General features: G+C 36.7%; 1 protein-coding gene across 1 annotated transcript in view; it reads right to left on the reverse strand.

Annotated features, from left to right (window-relative positions):
* Window positions 1-320: 320 nt before the first annotated feature.
* LOC143641087 (3',5'-cyclic-AMP phosphodiesterase 4D-like) overlaps window positions 321-19,104 on the reverse strand; it is a 195,964-nt gene continuing 177,180 nt past the window's right edge. Inside the window, exon 10 of the mRNA XM_077108497.1 lies at window positions 321-1,259. Coding sequence (XP_076964612.1) covers window positions 1,111-1,259 — 149 coding nt within the window. The 3' untranslated portion in view covers window positions 321-1,110. The remainder of the gene's footprint in view (window positions 1,260-19,104) is intronic.

Consider the following 19,104-nt stretch of genomic DNA (forward strand, 5'->3'; position numbering starts at 1 on the left):
GCTCATATAGGGCCTGGACCAGTGCTGGAAACAGCAATGCTTCCTCTTTCCTAGTGGAGTCATCCCTGGAAGGAGAGAAGATGAGATGGAAAAGTCACAATACTTTGGGATTTTATGGCTTTACTAATGAAGTGCACTTGTAGAAAAATTCAGAGAGAAATCAAAGGAATCTAACAGGGTCGTGTCTACCCTGGAGCCATAGTACATGATCCTGCCTTGCCCAAATTTCCCCCTACTGGGGAAAATATTAAAAAGCAGAATGACTGAATTGATAAGGTAATCTATGGAAAAGAAGGAACGAGCCCAGCCATATGCTCAACACTTATAAATCAAACTTTATTAAAGACACTTCAATATTTTACATGATTTTCAATGTACATTGTACCAAAATTTCTATAAATAAATAACTCTGTACATAAAAGTAATACTTCCTGTTTCCCATTGCCTCTCAGAAGCAGCAGATTCACATATTTTGTGAAAGTAACATTAATAAGTTAACTGTTGAGGACAAAACTCTAAATGTGCTTACCTTCTGGAACAATGATAACCTCTGATAGAAACATCTTACACAGGTAGCCATTTGGCTAATATCTCCCCTTCAGCTTTTTGGCTAAATAAATGTAATTTGACATTTTTTTAAGGACCTTATTTGTTTCAATGTAATTTTCAGTGAATTGGCACTCATAAGATGGTTAGCTACAGGTCTCAAAAGTGAAAACTCACCCAGGTTTAGGGCAAAATCTTACGTAGTCCACACCCATTCCTGTCTGTGTGAGGGAAGGGTGTGGACAGGCCTACTCTGGCTCCTCAGTAGAAATAGCGCTGAAGGGTGAGAACTTGATCTTTTTTATCCCCCAATGTAATATTATATTGGTAGAATTAAAATGTCACTATTGAAAAATGCACAGCTACCAACACCAGTAGCCTTTGCCTTAATAAAAAGCCTCAGCTAACAATCCGGCAACATGGACAAAACCACATTTGCTTTTAACAAAAAAATGAGGTTCAGAGAAGGAAGAAAGCCTAACTGTTCTGACCCATGGTGTGTGGTGGATTAGCAACACCCATCCCTAGGCACCACTGCAAGGATGATGTGGAGATTCTCCTCCGTCAGGCTGGCTGGGCTCCTGGCCATGCAGTGCACTTGGCTGTGTGCTGTCTGCTGTCTGTGGATGTGGGCTGAGAGTTTGGGGCCTGCTCCTTGGAGTAACTGTCCATGTCAGCATTGCAGTCACTGCACACAAGAAGGTCACTGGGTTCTGAAGGAGAGAGCGAGCAAGATCAGAAGCACTTCTAGCTCATCTCCATCCCCGCACAGATAACAGGCCATCCACTCACACCCAAGTGAGGTCAGGCTCCCCCATCAAACACCTTCTCAGAAAAGTCTGGGGACATGCCACATTGTTAGTGGAGACAAGCCTTTCATGCTCACATGCCCAAGATCAAGCTAATCTGGTACTTAGAGAATGTAGTCACACAACTTTGATCACAGCCAAAAAAAAAAAAAAAAGAAAGAAAGAAAGAAAATTAAAACAAAAGCAAACCCCATCAGTTGAATTAGGTACCATGCAGGGTTAAGGGTTTTCTTAAAAACTAGAAATTTAACTTCAAAATAGCCTTGGTGAACAGATACTAAAATCTCCCTATGCTGCTTATTATTCTGGAACATTCTTGCTTAGGTTTACTGTACCATAAATAGTATCTAAGAGACACACTCTTCTAGAATTAAAAGGGCACCAGGCCAGACTTTCCTGTTTATATACTAAATACCAAATTCAGAAAGAGTACTAGATGGAAATGGAGGCATCTCCCCTCTTCATTTAGTGAGTAGGTCAACCCAGATTTTGATTTTCCTGATGAAAGCATCACCTACCCATCTCAGGTGGACCAGGTGTTCCAGTAGCTTTCTCTATCAATTTTCCAGGGTTCTTTACTGTACCTAACACAGAGCTTGGGCTGCCTGCGTGTGATGCTGTGAACATCAACCTCTGGGAAGAGGCATGAATCTCTCAGACACACAATTGCAACAGACTCCCCGGTTTAGAAACTGCTTAGTATGTCTCAATAAGCCTTAGGAACAGAATGGGCAGAGCTGCTGCTGTAATCTTTCTATCAATGATGGGTTATTACTGTGCAACCACGAAGCTGGCAATGGGCCTATTTTCTAGAAACATCTTCCCAGCAAACAGTCCTTCAGCATCTGCAACCATGTTAGAGGAGCAGCTCTCACAGGATCGGCCTTCAGCCTAGCAAGCACTCATATTTTCCACCAACTGAAACAACGCCCCCTGTAGAGTGGTCTCCCTATGACACTGAAATACAGAGCATATCTGTGTACTGCCCCTGGACTCTCATCCCTTGGTATCCATGAGGGGCTGGTGCCAGAGCCCCATGCAGATACCAATATCCAGAGATGCTCAAGTCCCTTGTATACAATGACACACCATTTGCACATTACCTACATCCCATATGAGTTACCTCTAGATTAATCATCATGAATAGTAAAATGTAACTATATACATAGCTGTTAGACTGTATTTTTAGGGAATAATGATAAGGAAAAGAAGGCTGCATGTTCTTGCAGCTTCTCTGCCCTGAATATTTCTAGTGTGTAGGTACTCGAACCCACAGATACAAACGGCCAACTGTGCAAGCAGGTGCTTGGATTCGGGGCCTGGGTTGTCCCTTGCAGCTGTTCTTACAGCAGTCCTACCTTATCCCGACTGGGAGACTCATTAATAATCCCAGGCAGTGACTTTCCTGAGACACAGGATGTTAAAAACTCTGCAGAATTTGACAGACCAGGACTGAGCCAAAGAGCAGAGACCTTGGCAGGTTAGCCACCTTTTTCACCTTATGCTGCCCATCTAATGCTAGATTCCTGTTTTGGGAGGAACCTAAGCAACTCAGTGAGATCCTGTATCTAAATAAAATATTAAAACAGGCTGGGGATGTGGCTCAGTGGTTAAGCACCCGGTAGTTCAATCTCCCAAAACAGACAGAAAGAAATGAGACTCATTTCACATACACATTCACACACAGTCACTGTCATGATAAGGGAAGACCCAAATGGAAGGATGAGATATAAATGATAAATATATTTGTAGAAAAGCCAACACATGTACGCATACATATTTCAATACTTAGACGAAAAGTTAGGAAAAGATGTACTTCACAGGACCCCCAAATGAAGTACGTCTTTTGCTTTTGACTTTCTGTATTTCTGAAATATCAGATTTTCTTTGAACCAACATAAGTTGTCTCTCAGTATCTGTGTAGGTTTGGTTCCATGACCCTCCTAACCCAATAGCAAAATCTGTGGAAGCTCAACACTCACATAAAATGGGATAGACTTTGCATAAGACTTACCTACAAATTTAAATTATCTCCAGACCACTTATAAAACATCCAATAGAGTGCCTATGCAATACTTCACTTGTGTGCATTTAGGGTGTTATGTAGGATGTAGTCATTTCAAGTTTTGATTTTGGGGAGTTTCTAGAATTTTTGATTTTGAGGAGTTTCTGGAATTTTGCTTTCTAATTATTTTTATTGATTTTTAATCTGTGGAGGCAATTTTCTCAGAGGTCCGAAATCTCTTAATCTTAAAGCAGTTTTGAGGGCAGGTAGGGTCCAAATCCGTTTCAGTTTCAAGCCCTTTGTTGCATACTCAGTATCAAGGCATCAGTAATTATTGGTTCCACGAGTATAATCAGAGGAGCAGAACAATCAGTTCTTCCCCCAAATCCCAGAAAGCATCTCCTGTTGTGGGTGCTCTCAAGAGCTCCGAAGAGTGTAGAGACACTGTGAGGAGCCTTGCGCTGCAGGGCAGGACCATGGTGCCTGTGGTCAAGGGCCCAGCCAAGGGCAGAGGGACTAAGATTTGCAAGAATGGAGGCAGGGCCGCACTCCTCACGAATCCTCATCCCAGCTCCACTGCCATGAGTCAGGCGATTCCGGGCACGTGCAAGGAAACACCTACCTTACAGCTCCTAAGAAGCGGCTCAGGCAGCAGGCAGAGGGGCGGCGATGGCAGCCGCAGCGACAACAGGCGGTGGCGGCAGCAGGCAGAGCAGCAGAGGTGGCGGGAAGCAGGGCTGAGGCCGCGGGAGGCGGGGCCTTGGCAGCCAAGGCAGCAGCGGGATGCGGGGCGCTGGCAAGTGGGGCAGCGGCAGCTGAAGGCGGGGAGGAGGCAGCAGCTGCAGGTGGAGATGCGGTGGCGGCGGCAGCAGCGGCAGGCGCGGGAGCCTGTGGAGCGGCGGCGGGGGCACGCGAGGTTGAGGGGGCAGCATTGGCGGCAGGTGGGGCGATAGTTCCAGTGGAGGGAGGCAAGGCAGAGGTAGCAGCAGGCGGGCCGAGGAGGTGGCAGGAAGAGGGGCTGAGGCCGTTGGAGGCGGGACTTTGGCAGACGGGGCAGCGGCGGGATGCGGGGCGCTGACAGATGGGGCGGCGGCGGCGGCTGAAGGCGGAGAGGAGACAGCAGCTGCAGGTGGAGCTGCCGCGGTGGTGGCGGCTGCAGCAGCGGCGGCGGCAGCGGCACGCGAGGTTGAGGAGGCAGCATTGGCCGCAAAGTAGTTCCAGTGGCGGGAGGCGAGGCAAAGGTAGCAGCAGGCGGGGCAGCGGTGGCGGCAGGCCGGCCAGTGGCAGCGGTGGCAGAGGAAACGGAGGCGGTGGCAGGCTGGGCGTTGGCGGCAGCAGGCAGCGGGGTGCCACAGCTGCAGGCAGCGGTGCGTGGGCGGCAGGAGGTCGGAGGTGACCGTGGCGGCAATTGGGTGGGAGGCAGAGGCAGCTGTGGCAGGCAGGTCTGAGGCATTGGCGGCAGCGGCAGTGGCGGCGGAGGTGGCGGCAGGCATGTGGGCAGGTAGGGCGCGGTGGCACCGCCTGGTCTGTCCTGGCCTGTCAGGGCGCTGGCGGTGGTGTTCTGGTTTCTGCCACCTTTTCCCTGCAGTATGGGGCGGAGAAGACGCCCCTGACATGTAGTTCTGACTGGGTGGATTGGTTCCCAAAGGACTTCTTCTCTGGTGGAGAGGAGAAGGATGAGCTCAAAGCTGAGGATTCTGCTCTTGGGGATGCTGCACAGCCGCAAGTCCTCCATTCAGAGGGTGAGTTGGTAGTGTTGGGTCCTTCTGTCCTCCCTCGGCTCCCCTCCAGTGTCCCAGGTGGCCGCTACCTGGAGGCCCAGAGGAGGGTGATGGTCATGCTGGTCTACCCCTGTGTTGCAGCGCACTTTCTCTCACACTCCCACAAGTGGGCATGGAGCCAAATGCACTGGGATCCCGAACTCTGACAACACTGGCTGGAGACAACACTGGCTGGAGACACACCGAAACCTCCCGTGGGGACACAGGCCCTGGGGCATTGACGAGGGGGAACCCACTCTCCAGATCTCACTAGGAGAACTTGTTGGATTCCATCTCCTGCCCTGGCTCGCTTCAGGTGACCTGAGTTTGCAGAGATTCCCAGCCAAGCCCCAGGGAGAAGGGTCCAAAAGGGTTTTGAGTAAGGCACCAGGCATTTAAATACTTAACTACTCCAAAGGAGTCTTCGATCCAACACTTTTAGGAATTGGGTACTATCAATCCACCTACTTAAATCCTAGTGACCTGGTGAGTGTAGTCACTGGTGATATTCGCCTTGTAGATGTGTAGTTAGAAACATCTTCGAAAACGTTGAAAATGTTTTACAGATACACATTAGTCCATTTCTTTTCACTTTGGGTCAGAAACGATTGGACGACTATATACTGTTTGGTAAAGGGGAAAATAAAGGCAAAGTTGACTTCTTTCATCCTCATTACACACAAAACAAACTTCTAAACTATTATTGTGCACACCTAGTATTCCCCCCTTTCCACTCCGTTGAAAAAGTCTATGCAAAAAAAGTCTGTGTGATATTTCATAGTTGTGATGTTTTTAAAAAGTACCCTCTTGAGTTTGCTTTATTACTGTGTTTTATTTACTTTCCTTCTCACCTCTACAAAGACTTGAGTGTACTTATGATAGGTTTTTAGCAAACTGATTTTAGCTCCTCCCATTTGTTACAAAACCTTGGAAATCATTTTCTTTTTTACGGTGTAATGGTGAGGCAAATAATTTTATGTTATGGTTTTATGGATTGTGAATATTGTGATTCTTAATATTTGCATTTACCATTTCTTTTCTCAAGAGAGTTGCCCATCTAACCTGTCAGCTCCCACAAGTCCCCCTCATGTTTTGGACATTTTCTGTATAATTACATTCCTTGTTTATTTTTTCCACAAGAGTGCAAACTTAATGAGGGAAGATTTAATGTTTATTATTCCTCAGAGCCTGGGGTAGGCATTGGAGTAATTTCTGAATGACCAAAACTTCTGGAAATTTTGCTACAAAAGTTTCATGATATTAAATTCGAGATGGGCAAGTTTAAATCCTCAGTAAAAGCAAACAAACAAAACCAAAAAACAACCCCCCCAAAACAACAACAATGTGGGTACAATAGAGTGCTAATGCTAGTACTGAGTATGTTGCAGAGAAAATAGCATAAAACGTTTCAGCTTTAAAATAGATTGAATTGAAAATGATTTAGTGTTTTCCTTAGCTATAAGTAAAGATAGTACCAATGCATTTATAAACATTCAGTTTTTACCTTAGTTTGTTTGTTTGTTTATGCCAAAAGATCAAGTTTTCTAATGTTAATCCAGGATGGAGTTTTAAATTTAAATTCTGAAGTTGAAGAGACATCACATTTTTTTTTCTCCTAGCAGGTAGTGTTTTATAAGATGTCACCCATTCTATTTGGAGAGTACAAACAAGATTTATAAAGATGACATTTCCAATAGCTACTTTGTGAATTTCCAGATTTGGGATTTTCCTGGGCCGATGGATTTTTTTTGACCCAACCTTTGACAGCAAGATTATATTCAGGGGAACAAGAGCATTGATATATGTTATTGATACACAGGTAGTTAGAAATAATTATGTTTACTTCTCTTCCCTGGTGGCAAAAATATGTAAACAATGGAAAATTGTTTGTCTTATTGTCATTTGTTTGCAGCTCATTTCTCTACCAGCAGATTCCATAACAGTATTCGATGCAATTGCAGAGGTGCTTTTGGAACAGGCATGTCATTGCAATTTGAAAGAATCAGTTGCTTAGGAGATTTAGTTTACATTCTGAACCCTAGTTAGTGAGCACTTAGCATTGGCTTTCCAGTAAATTTTGCTACACATTACTATTAGCTATTATAGTAGTACTACAACCTATCAAAAAGATACTGTCAGTGCCCATAACATAAGATGGACTATGAGAAAGAACTGAGTCAATATATACTAGAGTGATTAGTTTCCTTGAGTGTCTCAATTGAATTTAGTCCAACAAGCATTTATTGAGGGCCTACTGTGTGCCAGGCAGTCAGATGAATGGTACATGTCCCTATTCCTAAGAATCTTACTTTTCATAGCTGATATATTATTTAGGAATGCATTCTGAGTAATAGACCATATATTGGGAACTTTCACATGCATGATCTAATTTAATCTTCACAACATTGTGAAGTTAATATTGTAATTCCTGTTTTATAGATAAGTAAACAGAAATCACAGAGTTGAAGCAACTTGTTTAAAGTCACACATCTTATAAATGACAGAGCTGGGATTGCTTTAAAAAACTATTTGGAAGAATTGTTCATTTCTCCTTTCCTTTATATTATCAGTATTAAAATTTGAGGCATTAATTTGGGATTTTAATTTTTTATCTTAAGAAGTGGAAGAACTAACTATTAGTATATTTGAATGTTTGGATATTTCTGAATGAATAGTGTAATATATTTTCTGTGGTTGGGGAAAGAGTTAGTTTGATACTTTCTTAACTCATTCCTTGCCTTTTGTAAGTTTCTTTTTATAAAATAATTTTTATGACTTACAGGATAACTACAGGGAGGTTTCAACAAGACTTCACTTTAATGTTTCTAAAGTCTAGAGAGTTGGGACTGGGGTTGTGGCTCAGAGGTAGAATGCTCACCTAGCATATGTGATGCCCTGGGTTTGATCCTCAGCACCACATAAAGGTAAATAAATTTTTTAAAAAGGTACTGTGTACAACTAAAATAAATAAATATTTTTTTAAAAAAATAAAGCCTACAAAGTTAAGCCAGACATGAATTTTGAGGGATTTATTCCCAACTCCTTCTTTGACACGTATAGAAATGTTTACCAATTACAGAATTGTTATTCTTAAGGCAGCCATTGGTGATATGAATACAAGATAACATTTAAAGTTCTCAATGGCACAATCAGAAATGCACTTTCATTTTCATTCTCTGATAGGTATAAGATATTTCCTTAGACATAGTGGGCACACAATTTTGAACACATGAACATTGTGTTCAAATGATAGCACCTTAATTATTTAAGTGTAGATCAATATGTAGTAACATATGAATCAACTTGGAATATTCCCTAAGGAGCAAGTTCCCTTTTGAAAAAAAAATGTAATAACACAGTGGTTAATAGGATGTGTTTTTCACTGTTTGATCATTTCTGAATGCACAAAGATTTCATTAATGTTGATTTCACCCATCTTGTCCATGTTTACATGCTTTGATGTTTGAGCCCTTTGTAGTGCCACATTAGATCTAGGGGAACATTCCCCTACGAGAGCAAGTGGAAACTGTTGTGGGAAAATTTTAAAATGAAATTTGATACTTTGTATAGATTCGTGTAGATAAATCAGCTCAAAGAATTATACTTCTGATAAGGGAAAAAAGGGAATTAATACTATCTTCTCACATCCTTTTGGGCATGGGTTACTCCCCTTTAATCTTCTGGTTGGAAAATAATAATAATGTTTTTAATGGGAATTATTAAAATAAAAATCAACAAAAATTGAGGTGGAATTTGGAAAAAATCTCTTCTGATTTAAATATTAGAAATCTTGTTATAAACAGTGTTGCAAAATGAAAACCAGACAAAAAAGACACATTTGTAGCAAGGCCAACTTTTCCAAACTACAGTGTTGGAAGTGTCAACAACAGATTCCTGACCTTTCTTCTCATCTCTAGCACTCCCACAAAGCAGTCTCTTGGCTGAATTGTCTTTGCAATTCAAGGAAATCCCAATGTTCACAGAATAAAAAGAGAGAACTTAGGGAGATTGCTTTGTACTGGACTAAGCATCTATATGCCATTGAAGATTGGTAATGGAAAAACTAATTTTCAGGATTGACTAGATGTGAATGTGCCTGGAAACCATCCAGACAAGGCTGTGTGACAAGCAAGGCATAAAAGTCAAAGGGACCACCAAACTAGAGGCCTCCCTGGGTAAATGTAGCCCATATTGACCTTGTCAATATGGTAAAAAATGACTACACACATTCTGAAACATTTCAGGGAATTAACCTGTTGGCTATCAACATCCATTTCACATCACCTGGATTATTACCTTTGCATAAACTCGGTGTAAAACATATATGGTTGTGTTCTGTGGACATTGTTGGATATATGAAACCAAGAATTGTATTACTGCTGGGCGCAGTGGTACAAGCCTGTAATCTCAGGGGTTAGGGAGGCTGAGGCCAAAGGATGGTGAGTTCACAGCCAGCCTCAGCAAAAGCAGGTCTCAGTGAGACTCTGTCTCTAAATAAAATATAAAATAGAGGTAGGGATGTGGTTCAGTAGTTGAGTGCCCCTGAGTTCAATCCCCTGAACCCCGCTCCCCCCCCCGAAAAAATAGTGTGACTACTCTAGGATAGTGGGCACTGCTACTATATTTTCAGAATGATAAGACTGTAACATCTCTGCATAGTCTACTTGCTGAGGTACAAGCTGTTCCAACATCAGCAAATTAGTTCGAAATTATACATGTTTGAAACTGTTCTTATTTGTCTTGTTCCTTTTTTTTCTATCAGATTGGAACTAAATAAATTATGACATAGTTCACGATTTTTCATAAATTTGTGCCACAGATTTTTATCTCAGGGTCCTAGCCTTACATGCCTTGACAAATCTGAAAGCAAAGATGTGTGCTAGTGCAGACAGATGCATGATACATGATAGAGAGATAAATGATAGACAGAGAGAACTTAGATCTGTCTCATTCTTTCAAAACTACACTGACATATTAACAATTGCTCACATTCATTGCTCAAATTTAGATATGTACATAGTATCGTGTTTTTCAAATCAGTGCATGGGGAGAATATGTTATTATAATTCCAAATATTATCAATACCAAATTCTTCTCTGAAAGAAATTCTAATAGAAAATTGGTCCTATTGTTTTGTAGTTATACTTTATTTATAATTTTATATAATTTTTAAAATTGTAGATCCTATATTTTTCAAGATATTTTTCCAAAATATTAATGCACCCTTAGAAGTTACAAATTTTCAAATTCAAGGCAGTGAATATAATAAATCAAGGATTCAGAGGACAGTTGCAAAATTTGCAAGTGTTCAGCTTATTCACAGCAACAAAGGAATAAGATATTTTAAATGTAACTACTCTTGAAATGAAAAATTTTGTGTGTGTGTGTACATTAAAAATTAGTAATTATATTTAGTAATCATTCAATAAACTTATGTTTGGAGCTATAATCCCAGATCCCACTATTGGAATCATTGACAGTTAATCTTAAAGTAGACTACAAAAATGACCTTAAAAAAGAAAGTAGTACATATTCTTTTTTACAACATTTCCTTACCAGAGATCAACAAAAGCCAACCCTTCATGATTTAGGGTCAAATCTCTCACAGAAAATTTCTAAATGCTTAAAATGCAAAAGGTTTTGACTAATGATAAGAAAATAAACTTGTATTTGTTAGAATCTGCCCTGCATTAGCATTAAACTAATGATTTATAATGCCATGATAGCTGCTTTAAATATATATGATGCTTATTTTATGAGAGAATTTTTACAAGTAATGCACTTCCTTCATTTTTCTTGAATTAGCTTGCATAGCCCCAGGACACAGGAAATATTGACTCATGTGGCAAGGTTGATAAGCATCAACTCTCCCTGCAGACTTGGGCCAGCAAGCTGCTCCTGAATCCAGCAGATGTTTCTACTTTCTAGGCCAATAGGAACCTTATGGACCTTTTTTCCTTTATGTCCTCCCAGGAGCAAATGTTAACACAGCAGAAATTTGGATGCTTGCGAAATGAGAAGCAGAAGAGTTGGTGAGAACATAGGGTACACTCTTATCCACAAATAGTGATCATCAGTAGTTTGAATTGACTCTTAAGCCATTTCTTACAGCTTATATTGTTCATTTGCTACTTCATTTAACCAAACCTCTATAATCCCTGTTCTTGTTACATAACAGCACTTATCTAAACATATAAATCTAATCCTAGAATATGCTAGTTCTTTCAAGTTGTAAATAAAAAACTGTAAATATCTAAATTAGGAAAATCATTTATTACTATTTTTAATCATCTGAACAGAGAAATTGCCTAATATTCACTTGCAGATTATCATATATTAGGCCCAGTATTGATTTAAAAAATTCAAGAAAAAAGTATTTAAAGTGTAAGTTTAGTATTTGTTTTTACTGAATTTCATTCTTGTTCAGTTGAATTTTAAATGTACTTTCTGAAGAATGAAATCTGATTAAATAAATGTGGCTATCCTCATCCATCACTCCCTCTCCCCCACTCTGTTTTGCTGATCCAGGGAACTGTTCATTGATTTGGTAAGATTTGGGTTTTTAATGACCTATATCCAAATTCTATATTTTAAAATCTTGCATAGACTGTATGCAAGTTTTTTCCTTTAAAGAATGCAGTAATTTAAGAGGAAAAAACATTCAAACGAGATAGAATGTGTTTCCTAGACTATAAAACTATTTATTTCTCTGATTTTTGTGAGAATTTATTTTTACAGTATGACTTATTTTTTATTGACAAAAGAAAAACAAAGATAGGAATGAAATTTAAATGAAGAAATAATAAATGTTTGTTACTTTTCATTATTCTAACAATATTTTTGAACACTTACTGTGAATGAGGCTCTGTAAATTCAAATGAAAATACACACATATAGCATGATAATAAATAGGAGTCATTTTAATAAGGTCAACATTAAACATGTTCTATAGGACACATAATCTACACCAAAACCTACATTAAAAGGCTGTTGGGCATAAGCCTGGTTTTCATTTGTTTCTATTATTATTTTGTAAAGGGCATGTTGTTTTGAGAGAAGTAGCAAAAAATTAGTGGATAAAAAATGTTGATGGTATTTTAAAATGTTTCTTGTACAAGACATTTATGATAGGTGTGTTTAGATAAGACCCCACTCTAACAAATTTGTAATGCCAAACATTTAACAATTTTTCTTCCATGTATTCTAATTGTCAGAAACTGAATTTTACATTCCTTCAAAGATTGCTTGGACATTATGCAGCTTTGTGAAAAGGAAACAGAATTTCTAGACCAGAAAGCTGGCAATCATCGCCATAAGACAGAGGCATTGTCAAGATTTAATTACAACAGAAGTATTCTTTGTAAGCTGTACAAACAGTTTTAGGTTAACAAGGAATCAAGATAATAATATTTTATACCTCATTGAAACAATCATAAATATGATTCCTGATCTTTATAATAAAGATAAAGCCCTAAATAAAAACTACAAAAGACTTTCAGAAGGCTTAGAATTTACTAGGTAATAAATGAAACAAAAATATTAACAACAGGCCCTTAACTGTGCTCATGGCCTGGTATACACCAGTTTCATATAATAATAATAATAATAATAATAATAATAATAATAATAATAATAATAATAAATACTGTATGTTATGAAAAAGACAATAGAATACAGAACTCAAAGGGAATCCATATTCTAAAATGAACAAGTCATTCTTAGCTCAGTTTATGTTAAGATAAATATATTCTAAATTCATAAAAATTCAATCATTTCAGTAGCATTAATTTTAAATTTAAGAATGTGAAAAAGATGTGAAGACTAATTAGATGAAAGACAGAGTGCAAAGGAAACCATTGCAAATGAAACTTGATTTCCAGACAGGTAACAGAACAGATAGTGATGTCACCAATTAAGATGTGGACACAGAAGGCATACTAGTTTACCTGCTAACTTGTGCTGTTTAGCAAATCATCCAAAACAGTTTCTCAAATCAATATACATTTTTTTGTAGTTCACAATTCTGTGACATAGCAACATGTATTGGCCTCAATGGGCAGATCTTGACTGTTCACCTCAGCACACCTAGGGTTAATTATCAGCCGTGTTTTTGGGAGCTCCACTTTTTGGGAAAGGCTGCCCTTGGAAATTTCATATGTAGATATCACATTGATTAGACCTAATCAATACAAGGTTCTTCATAAAAAGGAAACCATGAGCTATCTTGTGCATCTGGTAAGATGAACTTGTTTATTGGTGGTGTCCAACAGGTATTTGTGTATTATACAATGTAAATAAAGTGTATGAAGAATTAACTAGGTAATAAACAAGTTTATTTTGCATAATCTTTAGAGTTTTTGCAAAGGTTTCTTCTCATTTGGGAAGAATAGCTAAATGGACAAGCAAAAGGGAACCAAAGCAACCTCAGCAGAAATCCTCAGAGACTGAATAATGGAGTGACAAGTTAGCAAAGCAAAAAGAGCAGGTACATGAATTCATATACATAAAATATATTCGAAATACTAAATATACTAAAACAATAGTTTGTATTTAGAATAGTGTACATACACATATAGAAACTTTAATATTTCCATTAACAGGAAATTTAAAAGAATTTATTAAATATCAAAAAATATATATAAACAACCAACAATCCTGATTTTATCCTTAATTCTCCTATTTCCAAAAATTTTCCTAATGTTGCAATTTTTAGGGCAAGTACCAAATCAGGTCCTGCCCTTGCAGAATTCTAGAAACCCTCTCTTTGTTCTCACCCAGAAATCAATAAAAATTCTGCTAATGGCTATTGGTTGAGGTAATGAAGAAAAAAATAACATTTACATATGCACACCTCATATACTTACCTATATTAAAATGAGCTCAGGAGTAATATCCATGAGTGAATCCACTTTGACTTTAAAGTTATTTCAGGAACACTGTTCATTGTTTCTAAAGGTCCAGACAGGCTACTATCACTGCTCTAAACTGAAATATTTAAAAAGCTTTTTTATCACTTCATTCATGTATAAGTTAGGACTCACTGAATAAGAAAGAACTTACTGAAAAATGAGTTTCCATGATTCTATTAAATAATATAAGTTGTGGAGAAACTCTTCACTACTCAATTTTAGTTTAAGTTGGGCATATTGTAAAGAAAGAAGGTGACAAGATAGAAAGAATAGTAAAAGAGTGTTGGCAAAGGTAAGAAAGCCAACCATGAAAACATAAGGTTAAAATATGGCAAATATATTTTCTGTAACTAGATACATTAGAATGTCATGAGAAGAAATTCATAAAGAATTTATTTATGAAAATGATAATGCTGAACTATAAAATGAGAAATTTGCATAAATAGATGAAAGTAAGAGAAAGAAAAATATGCATATTTATGTACATCTTGGAAATATAATAAGCAATGAATTTGAGATGGTTTAAAGAAAACACGAATAAATAATGTATAACCTGATTTATACTAGGGGACAAATAAACAGGAATGAATTAAATTGTAGCTCAAAGACCATATCAAATCAAGTCATATCATTTAGCAGAACTTTCAGGCATGTCAGAGAGCTATTCTGCTTTTCAAATCCCATACAGCTAAAGTTATACAAGAATCATTTTACTCTTTCAAATTATGAAACTTTGTGTAGATAGAAATAATCAACATGATAAGGAAATAAAAACAATCACCATTGAATGTTTACTTTTCTAAGATATTAGAAACCAGATGTTTCCAAGATGCCTTATCATTTATGCTGGATATTACATTGCTTTGTGCATAAAAGTATAATATCTAATAATTAGGGATTTCAAGTTATATATTATAGTCAAGAACAATATAAATAAAAATAAGTAATTTGTCTTAATGAATATCTAGGGAATGCCAGGATTATAATTTCAAACAAAACCTTACTTTAAATAATTTTCTACTCAACTGTACATTGAAAAAGCAATTTATTTAGTGTCTATGCGCAATATATATATTTTTAATTTTATTTATTTTTTTTATTGGTTGTTCAAAACATTACAAAGCTCATGATAAATCATCTTTCATACATTTGACTCAATTGGATTATGAACTCCCATTTTTACCCCAAATACATATTGCAGAATCACATCGGTTACACACTCACCTTTTTACATAATGGCATATTAGTGACTGTTGTATTCTGCTACCTTTCCTATCCCCTACTATCCCCCCTTCCTTCCCCTCCCATCTTCCCTCTCTACCTCTTGTGCTGTTGTTCAATTACCAATATTTTTACAGGCATGGGGGTTTAAAATAATGTTCAAAATGAAAATAATGACTTAACTATAGTAGTACATGTGAATTTAAAACATGAAAAGCTCTCTCTTTCTGGATCTCACATTATCCTTAATATTTGAATGTCCTTATTTTTAATACTCAAATTATGTGGTTATTAAGTCTTTTTTAAATAAAGTAAAGATACATTTTATAACACACATATTTTTCTCAGTATAAGAAGACTATATTAATCTTCAAATGAGTGATTTGTTTTCCCTATTTTCAACTTCTTATTAGTTATTACTCATTTTATTAGGATAACAATAATGAGAGGTAATAATGATTTTACTCTTAAAAATTCTTATGTATTTTCATTATACACACAAGAAAGAAATTCAGAGATTTTTTTAATTGCTGAAATATAAGCTACTGGCTTGGATATTGATATGTGCATTAAAGTAATTTTCTAGATCAGTGAATTCATGTTAGAAATGGTTGCCTGTACTAAAACTATATTTCTTCTTTTGCGGTAAAAATCCTTTAATAAAATTCTTCTACTTTTTAAATTACTGAATTATTTTACAGGTAATTTAGTACCTAATAACATGTAGACCTGAGTGGGTTTATCTGAATAGCAACTGTGTGTTGGAGCATGGTTTTCTCATAAAAGAGAGTGTAATTCATTTTGTGTGTCAGTAAGTAAGTTTATTGTAGCAGATTGTATCTAACTGAAATAATGGAAGAACACCCCCCAGTAATCTTGTAAAACACCAATGTACCTAGTGAAGCACCAAGTCTGTTTTTTCAGGGTGAATTTAGAGGATGCAAAATATCTAAGCATTAACAAAAATCAATGTCAACAAATGTAAAAAGTAGTTCATAATAGAGTTATCACAATCTGATGGATGCTATGCAAGTTTCTTAAACTTTATGTCTTGTTTTCCAAATTCATACTTATTTCAGGTCTTTAAAAATTTTCCAGATGAATACATGTAAATGTCTTATCTGTCACAATTTTAAAACTTATCCAATTATTTTATGTTTCCTAAATGCTTTGGTTAGAAATGATCTGCTAAACTCAATTTCTCTTCCTTCCTATGATATTTCCACTTGCTTCCAATATTTTCAGAATTTCATAGTTCCATATATATATATATATATATATATATATATATATATATATATATATATTTCCATTATACACACACACACACACACACACACACACACACACACACACACAATACTACACCAGTTTGTAAAAGTTCATTGCATTTGCTATTCCTTTTGGAAAAAGCGGGGGAAAACAAGGCTTTACCTATCTTGATTGGTAACATTCTGGTATAACTCGGAGAGAAATGGAACCAGTTATTTTTGATTACTGAAAAAACACTCTTAAGAAAAATCAAAATCCTCTCTTTAGTTCTTTATAGATCCATATACAGTGATGGAAGTCAAAAAAAGGACATGTCAGTTTTTAAAAACCATAGTATTAGAAATATTTCTATCAGCATACTACAAATTCCCAAAGTGCTACTTATTTCTTTTTTATTATTTGCTGGCCAAGGATTTTTTTAAGTATACTTGTTTATTTCAATCTGTCTTCTGAATTTTTCCATTAGATGTACTCACAATGCATTTAATACTTAAGTAAAGACTCAGAAGCTAAGGTCAAACTAAAAATATTAAATATAGTATGAATAACATTAAGCATATGTATTCTATTGAAACTTATGATGTTTTATAAGCCAACTACATTTCTCCTATTTAGATTAGACAAAATTACTGAATTCTAGGACCTTTCTTGAGAAACTTTTCAGGTCAGGTCATTCCAACTTAAGTTAGTAAATGCAAATTCTGTTAATTCATCAAAGGAACATTAATTTTTATTCCATTCTGTGAAGAAAACTATGGATTCATTCCTGGATTGACCAATGAATTCAAGAAGTTTAAGAAGTGCTGTTATTCTAACATGATAATTATTTAATGTTACTGAACCAATGAACTGTAGCCTATGCTTCACTGAACAAAATGCTTATGGTCTAATTTAGATTGATAAAGTGCTCACATGCAGGTCTCACATAGCTTTACTGGAAGAATGATTGTTTTCTAATTCATAAAAATAAGATTGTTGCCATATCCCCATGAGAAAAGGGTTAGCAGAGTCCAAAAGGGACACCTTGTAAATTACATCTATCAAGGGACACATTGTAAATGACATCTATCACAGACCATGAAAACCAAGTACTACATCATTATATTGCTAAATACAAAAGTTAAGTACATTGTATGTCTACCCTTGTGGTACAGCAAATTATCTAAGCACATGGAAAAACATATCTGGATTTGAAACAGTACAAAACTGATTTCTGGATTTATAAAAGGACATGAAAAAAGGAAGAATGACCCCTTTGTGGTTAAAAGTAAAAAATAGAAGGGATTCTGCAGATATTATAAGGCTTTGACTTTGTTCTTTTTATTTTCTGTCATACTTTTGTCACTTTTACCTAGACAAGTCTCTTTCACATTTCTAAAATGACAATCATAAGCTAATCTTCATATTTCACTTATATGATATCATTGTATTTGGATATTCTGCTCATTGTGCTTCATTTTTAGTAGTTTTTAAAACAATGTGAAGATACTTGGAATTTAGTATTCCTCTCACATAAGCATGTGGAATTGGGATTTTGGTGTAGACATGACATTGAAGATTGTGAGGTTTCACTTGTCTTAGAAAGGCAAGACTGAGGCCTAGAAAGTTGAAGTGGCTGCCAATTCCAAGGTACAGCTAGTTACTGAGAGTGTTGACCAAGGAACTGGGATTTCTGCTGCCCCATCCAGTGGCCTCTTTCCACACCACACCTTGAAAATCTGCAGAAATGCTGGGTATGGTGGCACCTGCCTCCAGTGACTATGGAGGATGAGGCATGAGGATCGCAAGTTCAAAGCCAGTTTCAGCAAAAGTGAGACACTAAGCAACTCAGTGGGGCTCTGTCTCTAAATAAAATACAAAATAGGGCTATAGATATGGCTCAGTAACCAAATGCCCTTAATTTCAATATCTGGTACCCGCCCCCACAAAGAAAAAGCTGCAGAAATGTTTTTTCTTTATCATGAGTCTCATATAAATTTGCAGTAAGCAAGCATATTTCATTGAAACTGATATTTTTTATGAAGTCATCATTATATTATGAATTTTCAGCATCAAATACAAAGTTAATTGCTTCTTTTTTATTCTTTTGAAGTTTGGACACTAACATATAGGTCACAAAATATTACATTTTCTCTTACAAAACAAAACCAGGCAAAACTAAGCATCATCACCCACTAAAACAAAATGAAAAAGAGTCTGGTTAACATGAAATATCAAATTAGTATATAAAATATATAGAAGAAAAAACCAAACTTAGGAAACACAGCATTTCCCTAATAAACTACTTAAAATAATTTTCTACAATAGTTTTCTGAGTTAAGTTTCTCTAGACACTAGAAAAAAATATGTGTAATGACACATAAGTAAATAATTTTTCAATTTCTATCAGTGGCATCCAGAAATAATCTCCAATCTAGGATTTAAGATAATTTTATGATATACATGGTTAATTTTTATAACAGTGATTGTGATCATATGTGTTTATCTATTTAGCCAAGACGTTTTGCTCAATACTACTTGTTTCCAGTTTGGAAATAAAAATTGTGATTTTTTTTTGTAACTCAAAGTAAAACCAGAGATAG

The sequence above is a fragment of the Callospermophilus lateralis genome, unplaced genomic scaffold (assembly GCF_048772815.1).
Source record: "Callospermophilus lateralis isolate mCalLat2 unplaced genomic scaffold, mCalLat2.hap1 Scaffold_84, whole genome shotgun sequence".
Lineage (NCBI taxonomy): Eukaryota > Metazoa > Chordata > Mammalia > Rodentia > Sciuridae > Callospermophilus > Callospermophilus lateralis.